At 39.5% G+C, this 18365-nt stretch overlaps 1 protein-coding gene across 1 annotated transcript in view; it reads right to left on the reverse strand.

The window, feature by feature from the left end:
- Nucleotides 1-5685: 5685 nt before the first annotated feature.
- Nucleotides 5686-18365, reverse strand: part of CADM2 (cell adhesion molecule 2) — a 721403-nt gene continuing 708723 nt past the window's right edge. The window contains exons 8-9 of the mRNA XM_084843493.1: nucleotides 11957-12082; nucleotides 5686-7834 (exon numbers count right to left, since the gene is read on the reverse strand). Coding sequence (XP_084699619.1) covers nucleotides 7716-7834; nucleotides 11957-12082 — 245 coding nt within the window. The 3' untranslated portion in view covers nucleotides 5686-7715. The remainder of the gene's footprint in view (nucleotides 7835-11956; nucleotides 12083-18365) is intronic.

The following is an 18365-nucleotide window of genomic DNA, read 5'->3' on the forward strand; positions in this document are numbered from 1 at the left end:
TTGGGAACTATTTGTGATACAAGAGATTTTCCTCTTTTGAACAGCCTCTTGCACATGCAGTGCGGAAGATCTGTGTGTAGAAACCCGTTTCAGTACATGGATCATCCCACACTGGAATATCTATAGATATTAGTATCTCTTTTTCACTGCATGCTTGTCTTTCTTTTTGTGTCCTATGTATTGTCACCTAACAATTTATGTTTTGGGAACTGGGAAGATGGTTGGAATGTGTAAGTAGGAGTTTTCTTGTCTGTCAGCATCCTGATGAAGGGACATAGTTTTGACAATATTTGACTGCCATAATCTCAGTCTCCATGCTTATGGTGATATCTGTGTATTTTTTATATGGCAAATGAAGAAGTACACAAAACAACTTGAGAGGGGCGCATTACATATGTGCTACAGATCTGCATAACATCTTTTATTTCTGTGGAGTTTTCTACTTTGCCTCCCCATGTTTTCAGATATCCATGGACAGTCCATGGACCATTCAAACATATTCTTACTTTTTCAGACAACTTCTGTGCATACTCTTGCTTCTCCTCTGCCCTTAAAAAAGCAGTTGTGCTTACTGATGTACATTATAACAATGGGCTGGTGCCTGGATGTTGATGAGATTTAGGTAGGCTTGTACATTTGATTGCAGATCAGAATACACATCCTGCTGAGAGTAACTAATGTATATTCCAATGCACATTGCATAGTTTGATGTGCATTTAGATTCTGTTTTCTCCTCTCCATCTAGCTTGTCCAAGAATGTGAGCATCTAGCTGATAATTATAAATATTTCCTGGTAGAAAGTAATTTGGATAGAACTGGACATAAGGAAGGTTTGAGATAACTGTCTGCATTGATATTTGAACTGGAAATTGAACCTGGTGGTTTAACAAAACATCCTTAATCTGTGGTTAAGATCCATATTAATTTGAAACAAAAGCTTGGTACATAAGTAATGAAGCATAGGTCACATGAGCATAGGTCAGCTGAAAGCAATGGGGTATGTGCGTGTAACTATGTATAGACTGCAGTTTGTGTAAATGTAGATGTGGAGTCAATGTTGAAAAGCCATAACACTTGTTTAACTGACTTCTGAAAAACTACTCTTTGGAAAGGTAATAACCAAAGCCAACACAGGCAAACTTAAGCCCTTTGAAGTCAGTGTTAATTCTCCATTGGATGATGGCCTACATATTTCAAGGTTGCTGAAGTTTGCAGAGCCTGAATCAACCTTAACCAGATTAGTGGGAGAGGGCTATTCTGGGCAAAAAAAAATTGTTATCTTTCAATTCCTATCTGAACAATGTGGCACTTTCTTGCTAGCTTAGCAGCTCCTTATAACAGAAGGGGTTCCACTAACACTCAAAAGAAATGGAACCACTTAAAAAGTTAGAATAATATTTGTTGGAAGTAGCTTCTTTTATCATGTTTGTGTTGATCAGTCTCTACAGTGTACACCAACAAAAGTGCTGGACTGATTGGTAGAGAAAACGCTAACCCTTAACAATGTTGACACTAGAAGCTGCATGTTCCATTCACTTATTGTCTGTACTGCTCTGGTATGAACAGCTCTATTGTTTAAATTTAAAAATATTTAATTCAAATAAATTATATGAAATGTTAAAATATTCTATGTATATTAGATATTCATTTTTTTAAATGTGTGAGATATTAACATTTTCATTAAAAAAGTAAGGGTGCAATGCATCACTCTGGTGAGCACAGCTGTGAAGTGCAAGGGGATTGGCATAGGACTCAGTTCGCTTTCCCCTCTCCCTCTCTTCAGCAAGCCTGTGGCCACAGGTGCATGAGTGCACATTAGGTGCAGCTTGTCAGCCATCACAGTTAGTGGGAGACCCAGGCATGCTTCCTGTAGAGCTATAAAACCATCTCCCTCCTCCCCAAGGCTCCAGCCATCAAAGTACTCGTACCAAGATCATAATACCCAGAGAATGCAATATGGGCTTCCTTACACATCAGCCACTCACAGGCTATCACAGACTATCCTTCCTAAACACAGACCATAGTGTACTAAGCAGATGAATAAAAATATATTGCAGCATGGTGCCTGCAATGCTGAGAGCTCCTAATGATTAAAGCAACACAAGAGACACAGTGGAGGTGACAGTTAACAACAACCAGACAAAACCAGGATTGTTAGCCAGAGAGCAAAATCCAGACAACAAAAACTGGCCTAAATGAGCCCTAGATTTATTATGGAAACTAGTTAAAATTGTGCAACTGAAAGTGGATTGAATGTTTTGGACAATAATGATAGTGCTTCACACAGAGAAGGAAAGCTATAGCAAGAAAGGCCTGGAAGCTTTGCAGGGTTCAATTTAACAATATTTCTTGTGTTTGTGATTGTTCTGTGTTATCTCGCTACTTTCAATGCATTGCTTTTGGAAGAGCATGATGGAAAAAATGACGAGATGAAAAGGATCAATGATATAAAATTTCATGTTTGGAAAAAAGTTAACTTTATCATTAAAGGCATCCTCTGTGGTTTGATGGAAGCATTTTGTACTCACAATGTAAGATTACCTGACATTATTGGGAAATAAACAGCAGAAATTCCAGGTGAGGTGCTTCAGCGAAATAGGGGTCAGGAGAATGCAGTTCTCTCTGTGGCTCTCTTTCCATTGTTCAAGCTAAAAATACCGGGGCAAATGGCAACACTTTTCAACATCTTAGCATGCAAGGCTCCCTCAAGGAAGATAAAAAGAGCAACCTTGCACTGTTGGGCTAGAAATAGATTACTGAACAGTGTTCCCAGACAGAGTGCTGGCAGCAAAGCTATTAGCAGAATTGAAGTCTTTGACCCAGAGGTGTTTGGAAGGAGCCCCATGGGACCCAAGAAAGAAGAGAGACAAAATGGAGTGGTGGCTGGGAAATATGGCTTACAATAAATTAAATATTACTTGGAAGTGGTAGGGGAAATACACATATTTAAGGATAACTGCTCTGTATGTACTTTCATAGTTCACCCTTGTAACTGCAAACTCTCATCTCCTTCCTTATAAAATAATCAAAATGCATATTATAATACATCAGTTTCCAGTATCCATACAGAGAAAGTACAAGATACTTACATGTAAGTACACTGTAGTCACCTATATTTTTGCATAGTTTTAGTGTGTACTTTGTGCCACTTAACCCAAAGCATTACTCGGGTTATTTCTGTTAGACAGCTTGTTCACATAATTTTTGTGCAGCTGATTTTTTTGGTATGTTCATTATAAATTACCAGTTCTAATGAATGAGAAGATAGGATCCTTGGAGGAGTCTAGGACAGGTTTGGAAAAATACTGTAGTGTGACCATGACAATTCTTTGTAACCTCATGCTTTTAAGTTTAGCAGAATTGCCTTTACTCAACAGAGCATTAAAGGTAAGAGTTCGATTTTCCTTTTGGTAACACTTTATAATAAGTGGCACTAAATTACACTGTGATGTTACATGGAAGCACATGTAACCATACTTTCACGATCAAAATACCTAATGTACGTACACGTACATGGTAACTTCAGTGCTTTTACAATCAAAAATTATATAAGCCCCCATCCTTTCTTCTCACTGAGAGATGTCTATAGATAGGTAGATATCCTACATCATGAGAAACATACTCAAAATGTCCACTTCACTGGTTTACTTAGAAATATCCATTTTCCTCGTGTGTTCTTTATAGCAGGAATCTCAATGCAAGATGATCTGCCTTCCATAAATGTGAACAAAATTGTAAGTACTCCAGGTTAATCTCTGAGCCTCAGATCATACATTATGTTCCTTCAACTGCTTCTTGGATTTGCTAATGACATCTAAGAATGGAAAGATGATGCACCTATATATTCTGAGGTGCCACATTCTATTCTTTTAAAAATAAAAAAATGATAATGATTGCAAAATAAATTAATAGTAAATAGTAAATTGGCAACAACTTGATATCTTGAATATATATATATATATATATATATATATATATATATATATATTCCCAATGAGAACTGTCACGTTTCACATTTTCCTTGGTTGCTCCCATGGCACCTTTTTATGTATACCTCTCATATAGTGTAAATTAAGCAATTATTTCCATAGAGCTTTGGTGCCTTACTCCCAGTGTCATCTAAACCAGGGGTTCTCAAACCAGTATCAGATTTATATGAACAGAAAATTTCATCCGAAATTATTGATTACTATAAATTAGGTAAAATGTGGATTATGTTGATTTGTATGATTGTGAAGCCTGTAAAAGTGTGTCCCTCTTGGATGAATTCACAAACACTGGACATCCAACTCATGGTACAGGCTGTCTTCCATCCTCTGAATAACTGACAGTTCATGGTATTTAGCAAGCTGGAGATTGTCCAAGAAGAAAAGGCTACACCTTGAAGCTTTAATAACAACCAGCCACCTCCCGGCTATTTACACTGGACTAAAACCATGTCGAGAACAGGGATGGGGTCCGTGCCCCCGACATTCTCTAGTTGGCTTCTCTCTGCTTTTCTTTATTTCCACTGGTCAAAAAGGCACTGAATCAGGGAGCAGAATTAATTGAGATCTGCTCAGGTGCTAGTGCAATATCACACAGATCCAGGGGTACTGGTGCAAAGAGTCTTTGAGGCAGCATCGCCAGAATTATAGCTCCATGTATAAGAGATTTTATATTAGGTAGGTGAACTCCATTCAGCTTAAAATTATGTAATCAAATTATATTAAGCAAACACTATCTGTATTGAAAACACTGTAGTACAATATTGCTAGTAACTGTGTTAAAAGCCAAACGTGATTGAGAAAGATCAAAGTCCAAGGAACATTACAAGTCTGCTTTATTTATGGAATGTAGTATTTGGTAGAGAAACTATGAGTATTATTCTATTTCAAAAGCCCCCTTTTTTCTAAAAGAAAAAGTTTGAGAACCTCTGATTTAACTGGGTGAATGGAGAAGATGATAGAAAATTATGGTAGGCCAGAATTATCCATTCACTTAACACTGCATGGTGTATTTCCACTTTACCTTTCATAAATTACAACTCAAGGTGCAAGGCAGAAAGTATTTTTTTAAAAAATCTACTGCAACTGAGCACACAAGAAAAAGTTAACAGTCCAATTCCTATCTACTATTGCAAAGTTCCAATATTTCCTTATGCTACACTGACAAGACACTTGAAATGGTTTCATCTAAAGATGCTCAAATATCTGAAAATCTCACTTCACAGTGATGAGCAGGTGGATAATGTAAGCAGCATTTTTATATAATTTAAGCAAAATGGAATTTAGAAAGAATGAAGAACGGTGTAAATACAGCACTAATGGAGATATGACTTTAGTAAACATAATCCTAATGCAGCAAGGCATTTAAGCACAGTGAAGTGCTCTGCTGGCCTGGACATTAGTTCCACAAATCAGTTTTTGAAATAGTAGTTACAGCTAGCTGCTGTGACTAATACCTTTTCTTCCTAGTAGTAGTAAGCTTAATTCCTTTTGCCACTTTTAAAATAACAAATGTATTCCTTGAAAGACATGACTATGTTGTAAACCTATACTAGCTTCGATGTGTCTAGTAGCTCCTACCTGATTCTCTCAAACTACCATATTAGATTAGCATATTATTGCATTTTTTTTCCACAGATGATCTGGAGTGAACTGTAAAAACAAGCATGCAATCACATCAATGCAGACGTATTTCTTTAAAATGTCATACTGTATATGATTTATTATGTTAACACTCAACCACATCATATTATTTATGTTCTGTATACTTTGAAAAAGTGCTGCTTGATTGATGGACTCTCTCTTTTTTATCTCATAGAAATTAACAAGGTAAATGTTTTTTTCCAACAAAAACAATTTAAAAACTACTATTGTCCTTAAAAGGTGTATACTCTTCTGATAAATAATCTGACACAACACCTTTGATTTTCATTTACTGTGACACAAGATGTCATATTCAAATGCTACCCACCCTCCTCCCCGCCCACGCAAAAAATAAATCCCAGGAGATCACCCTTTACAATAGGCCATTATGCTTTTAGACTTCACCAGTAATAGCATCCATTCAGAAATATTCCTTTTTTTAAAAGGTGCAGCACTTAGGAGAAGAACAACAGTCTCTACTAATTTTAATTTTCTGACATGGGACCAGTAAGAGCTCATTTGGTGATTTTTTTTTCTTTTTCTGGAAGAGGTATAGAGCCAATCACCTTATATTATGGTTATGGTAGATTTAGAATCTTGAGATTTTTTTTTTTTTTAAGATGTCATTTTTGCCCCACATTTTGAGAATTATCTCAAAGAGAGGTCTTTACTGTGGAGCTAAAAGCATGGCAGATATTCTCTATCATTCACCGTGACATAAGTTTGTACCTCACAAAATGCATAGACAGGAATTTAATATAAAGAATTAGTCCATTTACCATATACACAAAACATAGAGCTTTTTGTTGTAACACTTCATTGTTTGTGTTTTGGCAAATCCAACATTGATAAGCAGCTCTGGAACTGCCAAATTATATACTGAAAATTTTAGCAACTTAATCTTTAATCATTAATGTGGTTGTAATTTAAAACCTGAGGCTGTGCACTGGTTGTTAGCTTAAAACTACCTTTCCATATAACATTGTGCTTCCATTGTATAACAAAGAAAAATTAACTGGAACTAGAAAAGTTTGCTGCTGAACAGTGCTAGGACATACAGACAAAAAGTACTAATACATGTTATCTACTCAGAATATTAATTTAAGTCATATCTAAAGGGATATAATGGACATTAGAAAATGCTTACTTGTGACTGACTTACCTACAGCCCCCAAAGTTAAATATGTGTCAAATAATGTTTAATTGGATTTATTATATGCACTATATACAGATACTAAAATGTCTTGCAGTTGTGCCCCATGAACATGTCCGATTTGAGTAGGCAGGTGAGCCCATGTGAAGCAAATAAATTAAAATAAGAACAGAAATTACAGAAATAGATATGGGAGTCTTTATGATCCTAAAAGCAGTAAAAGGGCTGGACAAACATTTTTAAAATGGAGCTACATAATCCATCTCTTCAGAATCTGTATAAACAGACTGCATGATATGGTTACCAGCCAGACGTTGCTTTAGTACCAATGTGCCATTAAAATAAAAGTTCTGTTCATACCCCTTTGCTATCATTTGCAAATATTCTAGAATGCTTTCAGTTGGTGTTTCCTAGGGCATAATGTTTCAAAACTAGGCTGCTTTTGAATTATAGACATATATAAAACACTCTCTGTAAACCTCTAATCTTACTTGTAATGTTTTATGTAAGTACGTTTCTGTCCTCACCGAAGAACATTTGCTATGAAAATGGCCTGGTGCAATACTGGTAAGGACCGTGGTAAAAGAAAACAGAAAAATAAAGTTGTATAACATTTTTTTTAAAATGCAGAAAAACAGAATATGAACTGATGATGATTAAAATTGTTAAGGCTGTATATTCAAGCACTGTATGTTAAGAGAGCAATGGATATGATGATTAGGCAATAAGAAATGTCCTGCATTATGAATGGAACCATAATTAAAGAAAAATGCTGTCCATGGCTGATTGTTGGTATAAACTGGCTACTGAAAGCCATTGTGTACATTAATAAAGGTAGCAAAAAGATGGGAGAAATTAATTCTGAAAGATGAGAGCCAGTTTTCACCAGCAGTCAGCCTGGTGAGTAATACTCAGAGAACCTAAGTCTGCATCTATATGAAATACTCTTTCTTCTCTTCTGCATTGACTTGGCTGCCTTCTGCATTGATAATGGCTGTATCCGCATCAGGTGCATCTTCAGCTCCTTTAGCTTCATTTGTTAAATATGTTCCTGCAGGAAACAACGTGAGTAAAAGAAAAATGTTAGGGCTTTGATACTTTTTACTGCTTTTCAAATGTGGTTCTCTAACAGTGGACTAATTGGCCTTGGTGAGTGCAGGGTAAATGTCATACAAAATTGTAGCATGAACTTTTACAATATGCGTGATACTCCAATTTGGGAAAGTGGTAATTGTGATTCATAGCCCTTGTATCATAAATACGTACACACCAGTAGCACAGAAAGGACCTGTTGCACTTTAAGCTGTCAACAATTCATTAACACAAAGCTTTTGGGGAAAATGCGTTCTAATTATTTTTTGCTGCTTTGTGATATTTTCTTTATTCTTTAATTCAACCAAACAGAATATCCTACAATTTCAAAATTAACACTTTTGAAGTTCTATTGACTTCAGTGGGAGAATGTTAATCGTATGTAACTTTCCAATTGAAATCAAGAGATTAAAGATGCTTAATACAGGATGCAACATGTCTTACAATAGCTATACCAAATTTACCTGACTCCATAGACACTTAGATTGGGAATATTGTTATAAATGTTATAAATGTGAGACACCAATCCTAAATATTTGTACCAAGGTATCTGCTTGCATTGCTGCTGCAACCTCCTGTTTCATTATGTTACACTGGCACAGTAATGGGTACTCTATCATACGAATTTATTTGCTAGTACAGCAAATCTTGGATCCATGCTGCAACATATTCATAGCCAGTGATGTCTGAAGCAGCCAATTTTCACTTAATAGAAAAGTGTGCTTATTTTGTAGCTTGAAATGTGTGTGTGTGTCCTCCCAAAGAAGAGTGGAACACAGGTGTCACATTTCGCACTAGATTGCTCAAATGACTTCTACTTTTTCCATGGATTTAAATTAATACTCATTAATTTAAAATAAACATTTTCTATTAGCCTTCATAAATTAGCTGAAACAACAGCTTTTGCAAAGAGCCAAGAGCCTAGGCCAAGAGCTTTACCTTGCCTGCTGTTCTGAACATCAGGTGAACTGGGGAACACCCTTCAGTTGCTGCTTATTCTAAAGTACATAAACAGTTCTCCTAATTATATAGATGGTAATATCTACCTGCTTACAGTTATACATTGTGGAGAATTCTTGAAAAAAATATGAAAACAGAAAAGGCATTTGAAAGCTAAAGTTTAATACCCACATCGTAATAAAACAACATGGGTATTAACATAAGCGTCCCAAACTAGAAATGTTAGGGCAGCCACATGCATTTATGTATGTGCCTCACACATTCATGTATAAAGCAGGAGTACGTACGTCATTTTTTTTTTTACATGAAAAGAAGCACCTGGGGAAATAAGCTAAACACTCTTCTGCCTTATTGTTCTGTGTCCAGTTGCTTGAGGCAGTTTTCTCCCAGTTCAGCCCCTGTGCTGTGTTGGGAAGAAAAGTACCTTAAGCAGAGGTGGGTGACTTGTGGCCCTCCAAATGGTTTGGGTTTGGCCTCCAACCCCCATTATCCCTCACCATTGGCTATGCTGGCAAGAGCTGATGGGATCTGTAGGTAGGGATGTCAGAGAATTCCTCCACGGATCTCAGTGAGGCCGAATGCCAGTGCATTTGGCCCCTGAAATCCGTGGCGGAACAAAGTCCCCCGCCCCACCACCCCGTGAAAGGCGCACGAAATGGAGCACTTACCTGGTGCCATTCGCACTGCTTTGCGAATGGCGGCTGCGTCTGCAGCTGCCATTTGCTTCGCCATTTTTGCTGTGATAGGCTACGTAAATACTTACGTAGCCTATCACGGCTAACGCAGGGACGCCATGTGTGTCCCTGCGGAGGCCGTGATAGGCTACGTAAATATTTACGTAGCCTATCACGGCAAAAATGGGGAAGTGAATGGCGGTCGCCGTAGCCATTTACGCCAGGTTTTTTTGCTGTGATAGGCTACGTAAATATTTATGTAGCCTATCACGGCGAAAGACAGGGGTGCAAATGGCGGCCGCTATGCCATTTGCACCCCTGTTTTTTTGCCGTGATAGGCTACGTAAATATTTACGTAGCCTATCACGGCAAAAAAACAGGAACGCAAATGGTAGCCACCGTAGCCGCCGCCATTTGCGTCCGCAGGCTCCGCACACCTGCGAATGCACCCAGCTGGCGGCTCCGTGGAGTTGCTGCAGAGCGGAGCTGGCTGGGTTAGGACTTCAGGAGGAGGTGCGGAGCGCCTTCCCCCCACTGCGAATCACCCCTTCGAAAAGGTAAGTGCTTTCGCACATCCCTATTTGTAGGTCAAAACATCTGGAAGGCCACAAGTTGCCCACCCCAAATTAAAGGAACAGACAACAGTGAGGAGTGGGAGAAGAATGGCAGGAAAGGGTTTATTCCCATCACCCTGCATGTTCCTTTTCATGTAATAAGAAGACCCCCACACTCCCTGTTTTATATGCACAGATAGATGTGGCAGCTTGATTTGTCCCTAAATGATCTGGAATGAGACTCCAAATCTGAATGCCCATTGGCCAGGCTTTGATAAAGATACTCACCCTCTGGCAAGTGAATGAAGTGGTAACAAGGCTTTGTTTTTTGTGACAGAGATAAGCTCAAAATCACAAAGTGTAGAGATAAAGGAAGCTGAGTTGGTCCCTCTGTAGGAAAACACTTGTTCAGTTACCTTATCTATGCTAATCAGTTGGAGCTAGCAGAGAACCCAGATCAAAAATAAGGTGGGGGAACAGAGGGTAGAGTTTGACTTTTCCTTTCAGTCTGCAACCCTTGTAGTCACTGAGAGAACTGAAAGTATTTCCCCCAACTCATAGGATTCCCTCTTCAGGCTAGCAGTTTAAATGATAATGCTTCTTTGTTAGATTGTTTGTCTTTCTAATTAAAAGCTAAAGGTTGTTTTTTATCTGACTGAAGAAGATCATTTGTTAAACAACCTGTTAAAAAACAACCCACAAATCACGGCCTGTTTTAGGGTTGTGGGTGTTTTGTTAACCATGGCAACAACCTACCCTCACTGGCTTCGTATGTCATGACAAGCTGCGGTGTGCCCCTGCTGCTGCTTGCTTATGCAAAATGGTGGCTGGTGTGCATCACAGAGCCCCGCAGGCGAATTAACCCATGGTGGCTTGTTGTGACATGCGAACAGGCCCGTAGTGTTTTACTGGTTGAACCTACGCATTCAGAACTAAGCTGCATTGATTTCAATGGAGCTTACAGCCATATTCTTCCTTCAATTTAGTAATTAAAACCTGAGACAGAAAATTAAAGTAGGCATTTTACTAGCCAAAATCCACATTTTCCCACATATTGAGGTTGGTACCAGAAAACAACAGTGTAAATGTTGTTTAATATTTGAGCTTATAAAATGTGTATACAAAATGAATAGTCGTAAATATTTGAAAGGTGGTGCGGGGAGAGGCAAAGAACAGAAGAGGGTCAACAGCTGTGGAATGACTCACAGGTTAAAACTAAAAAAAGAAATTTCATGTGCTCATCAACTTATATAGAGCCTGAGTTAAATAACTTCATCACATTTTTTTTTTTGTTGATAAATACATATAACATTGTTCTGTTGCCATGGTGGGACCGGACAGCAGAAACTAATACTTGGCTATTAAGACCAGTCATTAATTTGTAGACCCCTACCATTGACAGTACTGTTTTTAGTGGAAGGGTGAAAAACTGTTAAGACTTCCAAAATTAATACTCAAGATTTTTCCTGTCATAGGTTTTTTAATGCATTTTTGAGACCAACAGTTTATGATGGCCTCTCATATGTTTGTTTGTTTTCACACTTAACATAGCATGTTGCTCTAACAAACTTGTTAAATTAAGAAAGCATGGGTGTCTGCCGCATAGCACAGTCCAGTGTTCCAACTGTCTTTTCACTTGTCTAATTTCCTGAGTCATTGACTCCCTGTGTGACCTTGGGCAAATTGCTAGACATTATTTTGCCACAGTTAATCCAACTGTAAAATTGGGTAAAAATCAGGATCTCGCTAAAAAAAAACACCCTCTGATGCTGCATCATCTGAGCTGAGTTTTTCTGGGGCCAAGAAAGGAGGGAGAAATGGTTGCAGGGTAAAGCTAATCACTAGGAAATATTGCTACAAAAGGTGACTGCACTTTGATTAAATCTAGCCTACCTTTATGTCTTGCCAGATATCGACCAAGCAGAATTATAGAACATAGCGTGACAAAGACAACTACAGCCACTATCCCTCCTATAAGGGCATGGTCCGGTCCAGTCTGTTCAGCCAAAGCATTGGGGTCTAGGGGAAAAAAATGACAATAAAACAGATTATTCTGATACGCTGTGAAATGACGCAAATATCCAGATAATGGGGTTTAAAACAATTGGGTTTTTTTGGGATGGGGTGGGGTGAATAAGGCATTTTTAAAATATTCAGAGGAGTTATTCCCCCACTCCATTCCCAACTACCTTATCAGCAATACAGCACTGCTGGTATTCCCAGATTGTTAAAGCCCCGAGGATGTAACAGTATGCAAGAGGAGGAAAAATATCTCTAGCAGAAGTTATTAAATGGGAAACATTTCTGGTTTTGTCCTCATCACTTTACAACTGAAAAACTGGCCATAGCTATTTATAGAAGCAAAAACAAGGAATTGAGAATTGGGGATCAGATAGAATCAGCAGAATAGTGTCTGCATAATACATAATTTATAGGGCTGAATCTCAGTGGGGATCCCTTATATATATTCTCCTTTTGTCATCCCTATCCTTCCTTTTGCACTAGGAAAAAAGGAGAGAGTGAAAGATAAAGTGTAGCTGAGCAAGTTCTTCTGCAGATGGCTGAGTCTGCATGAATTTGGTCAGATAAATGTAAATGCATCCTTAAAGAACATCATTCATTCTCAAGTGTTCGTTTGTGAATTGAAAGCAGTTACCTGATTAATTCTGAAGTGAGTAAATTCAAATGGTTTAATAATCTATTAGGTCTTTTGTTTTATGTTCTGTGCTCTGAACATTAGGAACACCAGAGGATTTAAACTTGTCACATTGGCCATTTATCTTTTAGAGACTGTGTTCTGTGCAGAAAAAGTCAGCCACAAAAAATAACTCCACTAATTCCTTAGACTCTGGGGCTTAGAGGTTTTGATCAATGAACTAGTAACCTTCAAGTGTTATTTCACCAAAATAAGTATAAAAGGGAAATAAAGATTATGCTAGAATTTATTTCTTTTTTACATGAAAAATGCCTCAGCTACAAGTAAACAGTAATTCTGCCAAGGTTAATGCGTTGTTATTAACATGCTCACATTGACCTGGTTTGCATGATCACCGCGGCTTAAACAAGTCACCGTGGTTTGTTTAAGCTCTGGTGCCATTAGTGTAATTATCTGTCCTGGCCTGTTGTTGGATTATTTGGGGGTTGTTTTCCTCTAAAACCAGCCATGCTCCTCAGGTTTGGATGACATGACAAGCTACATCTGGGCAGGTAATCAGGCAAATGGTGCCATGTATGCGCCAGCACATGCCACAGCTTAAAAAACCATTTTAATCATGCAAACGGGGCCAATGTGTTAATAGATTCACATGTAGTAATAAATGGACATTTCCTATTCAGGAGATCTTCTGCAATTAGTTGGGAAATCACTATTTGTGTTCTGTACCAAAGGAATATGGATAACACATAATAGAAGGCAAATCTACAGTGAAAAGGGGATAATATTTTTATTAATTTCTAACACACATACACACCCTCTTTTCTGAAAATATTGGCAGGGGGGAGGACAAAACCCAAAATGAAAAAAACATTCTCTTTCTCTCTCTCTCTCTCTGATTGTGCCCTACCCTAGAGCAGTGCATCGTGGCTGCATTGTTATAGCAGATCAGGCGGTAGGATGTTTAAATCCTGATCACAGGGGTTCCATAGCTGCTCATCAAGTAAGAGACTTTCAATCAATTATTTGTCAATCTATAATTATACCTATGTTTTTGTTTGTTCTTTATACTTCGCCTTACATTGCCACAGTATCCACAAAATATCTAGCATTACTGAATTTCACAAAAAGAATGTATCAAATTGAACACACTGGCCTGATTAACTGCAATCCTACATGTATGCATAATGCATACTTGGAAGTAGGCCCCACAGTGTTCAATGGTGTTTACTCCCATGTAAGTATATATAAGATTGCAGTCTCAGTATGGCAGCACATTTTTCATATACACACTAAAAATGAAGGTTAAAGGATTTCATATTACCAGGCTTTTATTCATATTTATTGTTAAGTCCCCAGTTAATTTAATAGAGCTTATAAACAGTCACATGGATCATGAAACCTTAACAAACTAAGGGTTAGGGTTTGTCAGACCAACATTGTTACATCTGAGCTATGCTGCTAGTATAGAGTCTAGGGATGTTCAGATTTTGTAAAAGCCATTCCAAGTGTGTCAGGTGCCTTTCATTCCAGTGTCTGCTCGCTGATGGAATCAGATCTGTAGTAGGGATGGATGAAAGTCCCTTATCTGATCCCGCAGCTTGCTTTGCGGTGGGGGGGAGGCGCTCCATCCCTCCCCCCGAAATTCTGGGTGGGGGGGGAGGCGCCCCATCCCTCCCCTCCAAAATTCTGGCCGGGGGGGAGGCGCCCCGTCCCTCCGGCCACGAAACCTCTTCTCCTGCCGGGACGCAAATGGCAGCGGCTGTAGCCACCGCTGTTTGCGTACCTGCAGTCAGCAGTGATAGGCTATGTAAATGTTTCCGTAGCCTATCACGGCTGACTGGGGGGGAAAAAAAAGTGCATACACAAATGGCGGCGCCCACGGGCGCCGCCATTTGCGTTCCTTATATGGGCACGTGTAGTCTACGTAAACATTTACGTAGACTACGGCGAAAATAAGGGCAACGCTATTTGCATTGCCCTTATTTTTGCTGTAGTCTATGTAAATGTTTATGTAGACTACACGTGCCCAAATAAGGAACACAAATGGTGGCGCCCATGGGCGCCACCATTTGCGTATGCGCTTTTTTTTTTCTTTCCAAAGTCAGCCGTGATGGGCTACGTAAACATTTATGTAGCCTATCATGGTGTTTTTTGAAAATCTAGCCGTGATAGGCTACGTAAATCTTTACGTAGCCTATCACATTTGTTGTTTGTTTGTTTTTTTACTTGGAAATGGCGGCGGCGGCAGCCGGCCGGAAGACCGGCCGCCGCCGCACCGCCGCCGGGAGCCGCCGCCACCAGGGACATTCGACAAAGGTAAGTCCCATTCCGGGGGGTTGCGGGGGGGGTGGCGGACCATTTCTCCACCAATTTCGGGGGGCTGAATGCGTTGGCATTCGGCCTCCCAGAGATTCGTGGAGAAATTCTCCGACATCCCTAATCGGTAGGCCAAAAATATCCAGATTCCCCTGCAACATGTGCACATTTCCCCACCAAAGCACAAACCTCCCCCACAGGTGCATTTCCATGCTTTGGCCTATGGGGGAAATGTGCATTTTCAGCTGTTTTTTTTTTAATTACTTATTTTTCTATGACTAAATTTGTGTAAAATCCCGGAAAGTAAAAAAAAGACACACCAGTCCATAAGTCCACAGAATCCCTGCAACTTGGGAAAAGCTGATGCACAGCAGAATCCGCCAGTTGGATTTATAGAAATCCGAACTTATTTGATTCCAAGATAAATAAAGATACCACGTTTAATATGTTTAGTTTGCCTGAAACACAGCTAGAATTTAGCTATAGAATCACTGCACTTATAGTTAAGAACCTGATATGTATACATGATTGGCGTCATGCTTCTCGTGAGATGGCCAAGTGCCGGTAAAGATAGGAATAAGCAAGGGGTGGAAGCCCTTAAGTTGCCAGTTCTTTCCACATGGTTGTGGCAACAGCATCAGAACTGGTGTTCCATCACATTTGCCACTGGTAGTATAGTGTAGAGGTGGAGTGAGAAGAATCTTCTCTACATTCCCCATCCCTGATTCCCCATCCCAACAATGCTACTGTTAGAGCTGAGAGGGAGTCACAAGGTCATAGAGACAATTATCTTTGTCCCCTTCCAAATTATACCACATCAACAATGGGTTGGGTGGAGAAGAGCACTCTTGAGCCTGTGTCAGGGATGTTGAACCTCTTTCAGTCTGATGGCTGAATTTGATTTCAGAAAAACTCTTGGGGTGGAGACATTTCAGTGGTGGATGGCCAAAGGAAAAAGGGGCAGGGGGAAATTATTTTAGCTTAAATGTTTTAGCTTAAAGCGTTTACTGCTGGTAACTAGGCTTTAGGACAGGCATTTCAACTGTTTAGAATGAGAAAACTGCATAAAAGCCGAGAAACCACCAAACCATCAGCAGTCAAGGGAAAGGGAGTGGGGCCATCTGGAGAACCCCAGAGGGCCAGACTGGGTCCCCAGACAGGCTGGATTAGGCCTGTGGACCTGAGGTTGAACACCCCTACCCACAAACAGGATGCTTCATCATAGACACTTCACTTGGTACAGTCAAGAAGAGAAGGAGTGCTTGATACTGTCTGTGGGCATCCCTGTATGACACCCATAACAGACGTGCACTTCTGAGATTCTCCATCACTTTTGCTCATGGCTGGACAGTGCCCTCCTCTTTTTTATGTTTTCCTACTTGGCCCAGTCCCCAATCTACATCAACAGGTCCTGTCAACAACAGTGGCAGGAGGTCTTGTGTGAGAGTAAGATACTGTTTTCCCATCCAAAGACAACCCAGCAGTATCAGTGTCACTGTAGGTGTGTGGCATGTCTGGAGCTTGAGCACAGCGCTCCGCACAAGTAATTCAAATGCTGGCAGTAGGAGGGGAAATACATCCCCCCCCTCTCTCTCACACACACACATACACCCTGCCTCAGACCCAAGGCACACATTACTTTTCTTTTTAATTCTAGAGCAAGCCCAGAGCCCCCAATCTGGATTGGAATTCTAATGTGGGGAGTAGGGGGGCTTTAACCCTTTCTTCCCATGCCTGCAATTTATATTGCCAAATAATGCTCCATTAAAACAAATACTTTAAAGTAATGTGTGCTTTGACCCTCATTGTCTGGTGCCTGAGCAATCGTCTGTACAGCTTCTCAGCACCAGCATGGATGCAGATCCTCTTTGCATGTTGGAAAAGAAGCAGCTTGGTCTGCAACTATGCTCCTCTTGCTCACAGGTAGCCCAGCAAAGCTGCCCCCCCCCCACACACACACCTGGAGACAGAGAGGGCACACACAAGGAAGTCATTAGTTGAGGCAGTTTGGTCTCGCCATCCCTGGACACATGAGATGTTCTGGATATGCATATCAGAAATTCAATATGACCAAGATACACAAGTTCCCATCGGTCCTTTAGATATATGAGAAGACATAATAAACATATATAACGTAGGGGGATTTTAAATTCAAGATTCCAGTTGTACAACTATTTAATATGTTTTCAGGGACAAATAAGTTGCTCTCAGAAGTGTGCACTGACGGTCTGGTATACTGAGGTTTTGTCACCTCAAGGTGAAAAAACATCTTTACATAAAACATGACAAACCAGGAACTTCTTCCTAATGTTAAAGCATTAAATATAAAAAGACATATATTACACATGCAGAGCAATACACTATCTTGCTGCAGTTTCCCGACAGAAGCATAATCCCTTGAGTGAATTACAGTACTGAATTTACTTTCAGCTATCTATTATCTTATGTAATTACCGTTTCTGGCTAAATGCTTCAGGAACTGTTAGTGAAGATCAAGGGCAGCTTTTCATTTCAACAAACATGGGCTTTTTCAAAGCTACGTTAATATCTGGGGGAAATATGCACCAAAGTGGGTGGCACATAACAAGGAAGAGGATATACTAAGTTGAGAACATAAACCAAGACTAGTAGTTTTTCAGGAGGGGCTCCAAAGGGATGGAAAATTTGTTTGCCCATTGTATAGGGGCAGAAGAGGGGAAAGAAGAAATGTATCCCTGTTGCCAAGGCAATAAGATTGTGTTCCTCCCTGCTCCCTTAGAATGATGGCAATCAGCACCTGCATTGAAAAGAATAATATTTTTTCAAACAATTTGTTTTATGCATTCATGTGCATATGCAAATAGGTTTTTTTTATGACATCCTTTTGATGCAGCGTTGATTCCTTTCACACCAAATTATGTGATGGTCTGGGGGAGAAAAGGATTGAAAGAAAGCAACATGATTTATTTTTGGTGGGGAGGAAGTTCTGTGGGGGGTGTTTTTGTGTGTATATATAGTGATCTGAGTGCAACATTCACAAGACAAGCTCATGACTCAAAATAGGCCTGGAAAAGTTGTGAAAAATGAGTCTGACCAGAATGCTTTCATTCTGGCCTTAAAACACATACAGGAAGTATCTGAAAGACCAGGTCAATGCAGGCAATGACACCAGAAGAAATAAACTGTTTTTTCACATTTCAAAATATATAAAAAAAATCCATCATGTTAACTATATCTCCTTGAAATGTTAATGGTTTATATACTAGTGTGTTTAGATTGCAGGCACAGTAATTAAAAAATCCAGTACCTCCCTTGAAAATGCTTCTTCTATGGTGTTTCCTAGGAAGGCAG

This window comes from Heloderma suspectum, chromosome 3 (genome assembly GCF_057233095.1).
Source record: "Heloderma suspectum isolate Gila_16-S chromosome 3, 16-S_ref, whole genome shotgun sequence".
Classification (NCBI taxonomy): domain Eukaryota; kingdom Metazoa; phylum Chordata; class Lepidosauria; order Squamata; family Helodermatidae; genus Heloderma; species Heloderma suspectum.